Below are 11243 nucleotides of genomic sequence, written 5' to 3' on the forward strand. Positions count from 1 at the left end.
CAGGAGTTCGAGACCAGCCTGGCCAACATGGCGAAACGCCGTCTCTACTAAAAATACAAAAATTGGCCGGGTGTGGTGGCTCACGCCTGTAATCCCAGCACTTTGGGATGCTGAGGCAGGCGGATCACGCGATCAGGAGATTGAGACCATCGTGGCTAACACAGTGAAACCCCGTCTCTACTAAAAAGTACAAAAAATTAGCCAGGCGTGGTGGCGGGCGCCTGTAGTCCCAGCTACTCGGGAGGCTGAGGCAGGAGAATGGCGTGAACCCCAGGGGGCAGAGCCTGCAGTGAGTGGAGATCACGCCACTGCACTCCAGCCTGGGTGACAGCGAGACTCAGTCTCAATAAAAAAAAAAAAAAAAAACAGAAGGGGATGGGCTTACCGTCCAATGTAAGAGTTATCCAAAGTTCCTGTGATGGTCCAGGAGGCTTCCAAGGCAATCGGGCAGCATCAGTCTTCAGCCACTAAGCCAAGAAGATCTGGGAAGGAGTCAGTCAGAGAGCCTTGGGCCAGAGGTCCAGGGGCTCTGGCAGTGGCTGCCAGGTGAGCTGAACAGTCTGATTTCCAGTGGGGTCCTGCACAGATGGGACACAGCTTAGGAGGAATCCTGGGCTGCAGGCATTCCCTGGCCCAGTGGCCAGATTTCCAGCACTTGTAGCAAGCTCCTGGGGGAGGAGGTTCTGGAGGAACACCTGGCAGCTGCGGTTTAGGCGTTTAGAGTTCTTGTGTGCTGGAGATGTGGCTGGGGTTTGTCTCACAGTGGAGGCAAGGAATTGCAGAAATACATTGCTACCTGGCTGCCTCTACTCTATTATTGTACACCTTGAAGATAAGGTTAATTAAGTCCTGTTGTGGGGTTTAAGGGCCGGAACTTAATTTTTGGAGCTGCATTTAATGTTGGGAGCAGATTGGGTAATAAAATAAAATGCATATTGAGAATAGGACGGCTTTCTGACCTTACAGGATCTAGGGCTGTAAAGTGTCTCAGGGTTGCTGCCAAACGGGCCATGAACTGGGCTGGGTTTTTTTATTTGATGAAAAAGAGCCTAAACACTAACTGATTTGGGAGAGGTCAGATAAAGAAAAAGGAGCATTAACCTTGACCATGCCTTTAGCTCCAGCCACCTTTTTAAGAGGAAATTGCTGGGCAGGTGGGGGAGGGCTAGTCAAGGAACAAAACTATAAGCCGGACCAGGTGTGAGGAGGGGAGGTGATAAAGGGATTATAGGGTGGGGGAGCAGAGGCTGAGGAAAAACTGGGACCTAGCTCAGCCTGGCGAGGAGCAGCCTTGGGAGGAGGGGAGAGGTCAGATGGGTCCGTAGAAAAGGAAGATTCAAAAGACTCAGAGACACTTGGGGTTGGGACTGAAGGGACAGGTGGGAGGGACAGAAGCAAGATTTGGGATGAGTTGCATTGGGAACAGAGACTGGGGGGGACCAATGTGTAAAAGAATGCCTGGACGTCAGGCATCTCAGACCGTTTGCCCATTTTACGACAAGAATTATGTAGATCTTGTAGGATGGAAAAATCAAAAGTGCTGTTTTCTGGCTATTTGGACCCACTGTCCAGTTTGTATGGGGGTCAGGCGGCATTGCAGAACAAAATAAGGCATTTAGGTTTTAGGTCAAGCAAGAGTTGAAGAGGTTTTAAGTTCTTGAGAACACAGGCTAAGGGAGAAGAAGGAGGAATGGAGGGTGGAAGGTTGCCCATAGTGAAGGAAGCAAGTTTAAAGAGAAGGGTAGAGACATGGAAAGAAGGGGTGAGGGGTGCTTGCCCCCCAAGAAAGTGGAGAAGGGGGGCAGGTGCTTGCCCTCCAGAAAAGTGGAAAAGGGGTAGAGACACGGAAAGAAGGGATGGGGAGCAGCCCTGGGCTGCAGTGTGGGTGAGCAACCAAAGCAGGCATCCCCGCAATTGACTTGCCACCAAGGGAAAGTGGGTGAATGACCAAGGCAGGCATCCCTGTGGAGATCAGACACCAATGGAATGTGGGTGAATAATCAGGCAGGCATCCCCGCAATGATTAAACACCAAGGGAAGGCTGCCTTCCCAAGTCCGTGACCGGCACTGGAGTTTTGGGTTCACGGATAAAATGTGTCTCCTTTGTCTCTACCAGAAAAAGAAAGGAATTGAAATTAAGAGAAGAGAGAGATTGAAGGATGGCGCCAAGACTGAAAGGAGAAAGAGGTTGAGGGATAGTGAGAGGTTGGAGAAAAGAGTAAAAGAGGCCGCTTACCCGATTTAAAATTGGTGAGTTGTTCCTTGGGCTGGTTGGTCTGAGGACCCGAGGTTGTAGGTGGATCTCTTTACAGAGTGAGGGTGAGGACAGAGGACTGGTCTCCCGAAGGAGTCCCGCTGACCAGGGTCTTCAGCACCAAATGTCACACGCATCCATGTGAAGAGACCACCAGACAGGCTTTGTGTGAGCAACATGGCTGTTTATTTCACCTGGGTGCAGGCGGGCTGAATCCAAAAGGAGAGTTAGCAAAGGGCAGTGGGATTATCATTAGTTCTTACAGGTTTTGGGATAGGCAGTGGAGTTAGGAGCAATGTTTTGCAGGCAGGGGGTGGATCTCACAAAGTACATTCTAAAGGGTGGGGAGAATTGCAAAGAACCTTCTTAAGGGTAGGGGAGATTACAAAGTACATTGATCAGTTAGGGTGGGGCAGAAACAAATCACAATGGTGGAATGTCATCAGTTAAGGCTATTTTCACATCATTTGTGGCTCTTCAGTTGCTTCAGGCCATCTGGATGTATACATGCAGGTCACAGGGGATATGATGGCTTAGCTTGGGCTCAGAGGCCTGACAATATCTAAGGTAATGGATTTAGGCAGCTCCGTCCCTAACATTTGGGGGCCAGGGCTAGAATACAAATGGAGGCTCACATACCATGTGTCTCAGTATCTTAACATTCTAAAGCAAGCTCAAAAAGCTACAAAATCAAGTGTGTCTAATCTTCCCTCCTGAACAAAATACCTTCTTACCAACCTGGAAGCCAGGTTAGCATGTAGGATTCTCAGAAGTTCCACACTAAAATGTGGCAGCCTAGGGACAAACAACCTCCTGTCCCCAGCCCCCCCACCCACAAGCTCCTCTCCTTCTCCTCCCACCCTTGTGCACCCCAACCCCAAAGGAATTTTCAGCAGCTGTTGAGTGGCGAGAGAAGATATGTCACAAGTGCATTGGTTAGGTCAGAAGAATGCATGAGGCTCCACGTTCAAGCTCTGTCCACAGCTCCTGCAAATGGTCACCTCTTGGCCACACCACAGACCTAGGGATGCCACAGTAACAGCAACCTTGGGGCAAAGTGCAGTCAGTCTACAGGAGGAATAGGAGCCTTTGGCCATGTGGACACCTCTCTTCATGGGGAGGAGCACAGAGGAGGAGCAGGCCTAAGGGAGGTCCTAGGTTTAGGAAGAGACCATTCAACAATGCTTGTAAATAGACCAGCGCTGAGCTCTCCATGATGGCCTAGGTAAAAAGCTCTTAGAGTCATTATCAGTAGATTTTTTTTTTTTTTTTGAGACGGAGTTTTGCTCTGTCACCCAGGCTGGAGTGCAGTGGCATGATCTTGGCTCACCGCAACCTCCACCACCCGGGTTCAAGTGATTCTCCTGCCTCAGCCTCCCAAGTAGCTGGGATTACAGGTGCCTGCCATCACGCCTGGCTAATTTTTGTATTTTTAGTAGAGACAGGGTTTCACCATGTTGGCCAGGCTGACTTCAAACTCCCGACCTCAGGTGATCTGCCCATCTTGGCCTCCCAAAGTGCTGGGATTACAGGCTTGAGCCACCGCACCTGGCCATTGTTAATAGATTTCTGATGCTGATAAAAAAGACCCGGCAGGGCATGGTGGCTCACACCTGTAATCCCAGCACTTTGGGAGGTGGAGGCAGGTGGATCACGAGGTCAGGAGATCGAGACCATCCTGGCTAACATGGTGAAACCCTGTCTCTACTAAAAATACAAAAAATTAGCCAGGTGTGGTGGCAGGCACCTGTAGTCCCAGCTACTTGAGTGGCTGAGGCAGAAGGATAGCTTGAACTCAGGAGGCAGAGGTTGTTGTGAGCCGAGATCGTGCCACCGCATTCCAGCCTGGGTGACAGAGGGAGACTCTGCCTCAAAAAAAAAAAAAAAAAAGACCATGACCAATAAGAGAGGATCATCCTGCCCCACCCTGAGCCAAGGTTCAGCTGAATCTGAAATGCTGAACCCTGTGTGCACCCCCGGACCTCGGTGAGCTAGAAAAGGTCCCGAGAAGACAGGACTGTTTCCTACGATGAACACTGTGTGCACCCCCGGACCTCGGTGAATCAGAAAAGGTCCCGAGAAGACAGGACTGTTTCCTACGATGAACGCTGTGTGCACCCTCAGACCTCGGTGAGGCAGAAAAGGTCCTGAGAAGACAGGACTGTTTCCTATGATGAAAATTGATGGAAACTCCTCACCCTGGAAAGGAAAAGGATAAAAGCGAAAAGAATTAGAATCTGTCACGTTCTTTAGGACACGAATGAGGAGAACGTGGATGGACTACCCCTCACATTCTGGAATATTCTCTCTAGGAAGCACTTCTTCAAGCCTGAGGAAGTTAGATTCTCGATGTAAATTATTAAAACCAATGCATAAAACAAACAAATGAGTTCTCTAACCCAGGAGGAAATAAAAACTGGAGAGGTTCAGGAGGTGGGTGGGGGCACAGTCAGGGGACATCCAAAGTCAGTGCCATGGACACCTTCATGGTAAGCAGACGCTGATATGCATCCCCTTCCGTGCCACTGCCAAAGTTGAACAATGGCTGGGCCCGACCCAAGGAGGCCCAGCCAATCTCTATGCTTTTACGGTTTTGTTGTTTTTATGTCTTTATGTTTTTACAAGTCCAGCTAAAGTTTGCACCTCCTAGTCCTTTCAAACAGACTTGAATTCTTGTCTTTGGAAAGAGGCCACTGTCCACTTTACACTAAGGCATTTATCTACTCACCCATTCATTCATCCATTCATTGAGGGTACCAGCCTCTGGGTGCATGTAGAGTTCTTCTCTGTTGTTTATGATTTTCTTTCAAACATTTCATCTGAACTTCCAAGCTAATTATCGCCCCTACTCCCTCCCAGTTCAGACCTCCCAGAGGAAGGCAGCCTTCCCCCTCTTTTCCCAGAATCTGCTTCTCTTTGAAATCTTGTCTGCTCCTTGTTCTAAGGCCAAGTGTGCGAGGCACATACCAGCCATCTGATTTTGTTTTATTCTATAGACTGGATTTGTGGGGCTCTCCCACACAGGAGATCTATGGACATCGTGTTTAGTCCCGGTCTTCCAAAGAGGAGATGTGAAGAGGGAATTAAATGTGCAAGGGTTTTACCGGGGGAAATGCCTGTGAGAGAAATAGAGCAGGTGCCAGGTAGGCCAGGGGAGCCTTCAGACCATGATGCAGGTTGGATCCCCGTGAAGGAAAGAGGGCGGAAAAGTTGCGTGGAAGCATCCCAGACCACTTTGCCGTATCTGGAGGGTTGTGCAAGGCCATGAGGGAGCCCTTGAGCTAACTCAGCTATTACAGGGGTCCTGTGTCTCCCAGGAACAGGCCTGTCTCAGTGTCCCTGCTGTGCTCCGCCTTTGGCTGGTAATTGCCCGTAGGAAGCATGACCTTGGTGCAAACACGACGACGATGGCTTTCAGAGCACGGCAGTGGGGACCGTCGGTCATGGATGCCCCTGTGGTTGGAAGTCTCAGAGACACATTGTCACGGTCACTTCAGATGCTCATTAACGTGGAGGGAGAGCTCCTCTGTGCCTTCACGCCCCTTTCAGTGACTTCAATAGAAAATCGAGGCTTTAGTGTCTTTGTGTATCTGGGTGTATGTGTGGGTATCTGTGTGCATGTGTATGTGTTTGTATGTATGTGCGTGTCTGTGTCTGTGTTTATGTTTATGTGTATATTTATGCATGTGTGCATGTTTGCGTGTATATTGCATGTCTGTGAATGTGTGTGTCTGTGTGTCGGCGCCTGTGTATATGTGTCTGTGTGAATGTGCATATGTATGTGTATATATATGTGTTTGTGTTATACATGTCTCTGTGTGTGCATGTCTGTGTGTTTCTGAGTTTCTGTGTGTGTGCATGTGTGTCTGTGTGCATGTCTTTGTATATGTTTCTGTGTGCATGTGTGTTTGTGTGCACATGTCTGTGTCTGTGTATATGCATGTCTGTGCAAATGTGTTTCTGTGTGTTTGCATGTGTGCTTGTGTCTGTATATGAGTATACATGTTGGTGTACATGTGTTTCCACGTGTCTGTGTGCATGTGTGTGTTCTGTGTGTATGTGTGTGTTTGTGTGTACATGTGTGTTTTATGTGTACTATGTGCATGTATGTTCTGTGTGTATGTGTTGTACAAGTGTGTCTGTGTTTGTGTATGTGTGTGTTTCTGTGTGTACATGTTTTTGTGTCTGTGTGTGCATGTGTGATTCTCTGTGTGTGCATGTGTTTGTGTGTGTGCCTGTATGCTTCTGCGTCATGTGTTCTGTGCATATGTGTTGTATGTGTGTATGTTTATGTGTGTGTGCCTCTGTATGCATCTATTTCTGTGTGTATATGTGTGCTCTGTGTGTGCATATGTTTGTGTGTGCATTGTGTTTTGTGCATATGTATGTGCATGTGTGTTCTGTGCATATATGTGTACATGTGTTTTTCTGTGTCTGTATGTGTCTTGTGCATGTATGTTTCTGTGTCATGTATGTTCTGTGTGTACATGTGTTTTTCTGTGTCTATGTCTTGGGCATGTATATATGTTTGTGTGTGCATGTGTGTTCTCTGTATGTGTGTACATGTTTTTCTGTGTCTGTATGTGTGTGTCAGTGTCTTCTGCATGTGTTTCTGTGTGTATGCATGTTGTGCACATGCGTGCTTAGAAAGAATCCACTCCTGCAGCCACAAGGACACCTCTGAGGCCAACTCACATCACAGGCCCTCACCTCTCTCTCTATTGCTCCCTTCCAGACCATCCTGGTGGGCGACAGTGGTGTGGGAAAGACGTCTCTGCTGGTTCAGTTCGATCAGGGCAAGTTCATCCCTGGCTCCTTCTCGGCCACTGTGGGCATCGGATTCACGGTAAGCACTGGCTGGCACTGCTAGCTCTGGGCCTGGGCTCAGGACCCCAGCGTGTTTCTGTTGAATGCCAGCAGGAAACAGGTGGACACTCCCATTGGATCATTCAAGGAGGATTAAGGAGAAGACTGTTCCCCAAGGTGTAGGAGGGTGTTGGGTGACCAGGAGGGAGGGTGCACTGCCCCGGGTAGTCCAGGAACTCTGCCCACCTCTAGTCTCAAGCAGGAAGGGAAGGCACCCTCACCAGAACCCAGGGACAAAGCGTGCTGCCGGGTGAGCTGCCTGGCGGGAGCTGTGTGGGACCTTCAGTGGAGGGACACGGCAGCCCATGGAAGCACCTGAGGGAGGCAGCCAGGAGAACAATCCCCTGTCCCACGTTGCTCTCCTCCTGCTCGCCATCTCCTTCTGGGGCTCCACATTGGGTGAACGCAAGTGGAAGCCAGAAAGCAAAAAATATTTTAACATGGGATAGCTCAGGTCAGCCCTCCAAGGCAAGAAGATCTGGAGGGACAAAGGGACGACCAAGTTTTCAGTACAGTCCAAACTTAGCATTGTCACACGGGTCTCAGGGAGCTGGCAGGCCCAGGTTACAGTTCCGTGTTTAGTCTTTGGTAAAATGGTAAAAGGGCGGCTCGGGTTAAGGAAGCCCAGCGCCCTCGGCTTTTTCTGCCCACAGCCCCTCTGCGGGACAAGGGATCCCTCCTCTACCACACATCCCATCTCCCCGCATTGTCCCATGCCTGCGGCTGCAGCTCCCCTTGAATTCCTGGGAAGACCTTGGGAGAGGGTTCCACTCCTCTCTCGGAATGTGGCAGGAAGAGCGGGGCCTTCCCTCGGGACCCCAGAATCCTAGCATCTCAAGACGGGGAAGAGCAAACATCTCTTCTTGGACAAGGCGGATGTTTGGGAACCTCTGAGACCAGAGCACAGGGCCTGTGAGATCACACTCAGGGTCAGGATGCAGCAGTGCCACGCTGAGGGGAAGAGAGAGAGGAAAACCCAGAAAAATGGGCTTGCCCACTGGGTCACAGTCAGGAAGGCAGGGGTTCAGAACGAACATGGCTTCTGGGTGACCTTCCAGGAGGCAAAGCGGAAGTGAGTGCCTGGCTCAGGTGTGTTCTGGGGCCTAGAATCGGCCCTGAAACACCAGTGCCTAGGGCTCTCCCTGGACTGGGACTGGCTGGGCTCTGGTAGTGCTGAATAGGGCAAGGCTGAGACCCAGGAGGCCAAGGCTACCTGGCAATCCCTGAGGTCTTGGACCAGGCCGCCACGAAGCAAACCCGGATGACCTGGTGCCAGGCGTCACCCACCCCAGCCCAGGTCCAGCCTGCCCTCAGCAGCCAGGACACACCCTGCCCTCAGGGTCACACCCGCATCTCCTCACCCACCCTTCTGCCTGTCTGGTAAGGAAGGAAGAGAGTGGGGTGGATGTGGCTGTGGACGTGCAAAGTCTGATTCACATTCCACAGACCACAGAGGTGAGATCTCCAAATTTTGCCGCTAGCTTGGCAAGAAAACTGAGGCCGATTTCCTGTGAAGGAAAAAGAAAGTGTGTGGTCAAACTGTGGGTCTAGCCTGAGATGGGACACGCTGGGCTTTCCCACTGACCTCAGGGTGGGCCTCCTAGAGCCTGGGCTGCCTGCTTGGCCCCGGCCAGCACCCGATGTCCTCAGGTGCATCTCAGGACAAACCTGTCGCCTGCTTACGCTGAGTGAGGGCCTGAGCCCCTGGCCAGAAACTCAGCCTGGGGACACCTGAGCAAAGAACTGGTGGACATCAGGGTCTCCTCCACATATCAGCGGTCTGGGGGTCCCCAGAGAGCCAGGCTACCAGACACTTGTTTACCCATCTGTCCTTCACACGGAGATTTGAGAGATGGCATGGATAAGGGCCCTGCCGCTGGCCAGGCTGTATCCTGCAACTCCTGCATGATTGGGAAGGGAGGCGGACACCGCCACTGGCTCTGCTCAGGAGGCTGAGGGCAGCCCAGGTGGCAGGGGAGGGACAGAGCCCCTGGTCTCCCACTTTGGAGGAGCCAGGGGTGAGCAGGGTGACTACCTAGGGCGTGCCTTCACCCATAAACTACTGGGCCCATCGCCTTCTGGAAGTGGGACCTGCCCAGGTCCTGTGTAGATGCCTCTCAGTCAAGACCTTCCCTAAATTCTCTACCACCAGCTCCATCAAACTGCCTGTGGGGGTCCTGCTGATGGGCTTATGGGGCACTGACATCGATGGGGTTCACACAGGGGTCTTTCCAGTCAGCCCCTCCCACCACAGTTCAGGTCCTCCTTGTTACCTCTCTCCTCAGTTTCCCCCAAATTCCCCAGTCTTGCCTGAGCACTGACGCAAAATTCCTCTTTCAAAACCCTCACTCAGGCCAGGCGTGGTGGCTCACACCTGTAATCTCAGCACTTTGGGAGGCCGAGGCAGGCAGATCACTTGAGGCCAGGAGTTCAAGACCAGCCTGGCAAACATGGCAAAACCCCTTCTCTACCAAAAATACAAAAAAGTTTGCCAGGCGTGGTGGCACATGCCTGTAATCCCAGCTACTTGGGAGGCTGAGGCAAGAGAACCACTTGAACCTGGGAGGTGGAGGTTGCAGTGAGCCAAGATCACACCATTGCACTCCAGCCTGGGCAACAGAGCGAGACTCCCATCTCAAAACAACAACAACAACAACAAAAAAACAAAAAAAAACAAACTCACTCTGCTCATCCCCCACCTGAACATTCGTGGTTCACTATTGCCTTCCAAATAAAGTCTAAATCTCTCATCTACTGGTCAAGCTGTTGCAGTTTAGACCAGTGGTTTTCGAACACTCCTTCAGCACACATAAAAGCCTCCAGGGGGAAGCTCATCTGAAATGCAAATTCTAAGCTCCCTCACAGACATGTTACTTCAGTAAAACCACGTGGGGGGCCCAGAATCAGCAGGTCCATGTGCCACATTTTGCAAAACATGAGTTGAGGCCTTGTCCCTCCAGTCTCTGCCCGGGTCTCCTTCCCACATCCCGACCCTGTGCTCTTTGGGCTGTGCTGTTTCCCAGCTCTGGAGTTTTCTGCCATCGACCAGGATAGCAGGGAGGCCCCTGCCCCCCACCCCAGAGCTCCAGGGCTGCACACAAGAGCCCCCCCATCTCTCAACACACATGAGGGTCTGTCTCACTGACACTTGGTGCCTCCACTATCAGCAGGGCTTCATGACTATGAGGGTGTGATCTGTGATCAGGAGGGCAGGGGTATCTCTTTGGGGATTTTGTGGGGGTGTGCATTTCAGATCTGGAGGCAATAAGAGGTGTTGGGGGTCATTTATAGGGTGATATACACATTTGGTGATGGTATGAGGCATGGGGTCCATTGGAGAGGCAGGTCTTTGCACAGTGATTTGGCACAGGTGTTGATGGCATGAAATAAACTGTGCCTGGAGCTGCATTGTGGTGACAGGAGTATGTGTTTGGAGTGAAATGAGGTATGTGTGTTTGGGGGTCATGTAAGATGTGTATGTATGTGGTATGATAGTAGGTGTGCTTGTTTATAGTGTGAGGTGCACATTTGTGGCATAATACAAAGTTGTGTGTGGGACATGTTATGAAGTGTGTGTTTGTGGTATAATGTAGGGTGTGAGGCATGTGTATTTATGGTATGATGTGAGGCAGATGTGTGTGGTATGATGTAGTGTGTGTGTGTGTGTATTTGTGGTGTGATTTGAGAGTGTATGTGTGTGGTGTGAGGTGTGTGTGTGAGGTATGTGTGGAGATTTGAGGGGTGTGTGTGGTGTGAGGTGCGTGGTGTGATTTGAGGTGTGTGTGCGAGGTGTGTGGTGTGATTTGAGGGGTTAGGTGTGTGTGGTGTGAGTGTGTGTGTGTATGCCAAGGTGTGTGTGTCTGTGGTGTGATTTGAAGTGTGTGTGGTGTGATTTGAACTGTGTGTGGTGTGTGTGGTGTGAGGTGTGTCTGTGGTGTGATTTGAGGGTGTGTGTGTGGTGTGAGGTGTATATGGTGTGATTTGATGTGTGTGTGTATGTGGTGTGAGATGTGTGTGGTGTGATTTGAGGGGTGTGTGTGGTGTGAGTGTGTGGCGTGATTTGAGGTGTGTGTGGTGAGGTGTGTGGTGTGATTTGAGGGGTGTGTGGTGAGGTGTGTGGTGT

General features: G+C 50.8%; 1 protein-coding gene across 2 annotated transcripts in view; it reads left to right on the top strand.

Annotated features, from left to right (window-relative positions):
• Positions 1-11243, top strand: part of RAB37 (RAB37, member RAS oncogene family) — a 71667-nt gene that overhangs the window by 41116 nt on the left and 19308 nt on the right. For both annotated transcript variants that reach the window (XM_032177517.2, XM_032177518.2), the window contains exon 2: positions 6990-7100. In XM_032177517.2, coding sequence (XP_032033408.1) covers positions 6990-7100 — 111 coding nt within the window. The remainder of the gene's footprint in view (positions 1-6989; positions 7101-11243) is intronic.

The sequence above is a fragment of the Hylobates moloch genome, unplaced genomic scaffold, assembly GCF_009828535.3.
Source record: "Hylobates moloch isolate HMO894 unplaced genomic scaffold, HMol_V3 SCAFFOLD_15, whole genome shotgun sequence".
NCBI classification, from domain to species: Eukaryota; Metazoa; Chordata; class Mammalia; order Primates; family Hylobatidae; genus Hylobates; species Hylobates moloch.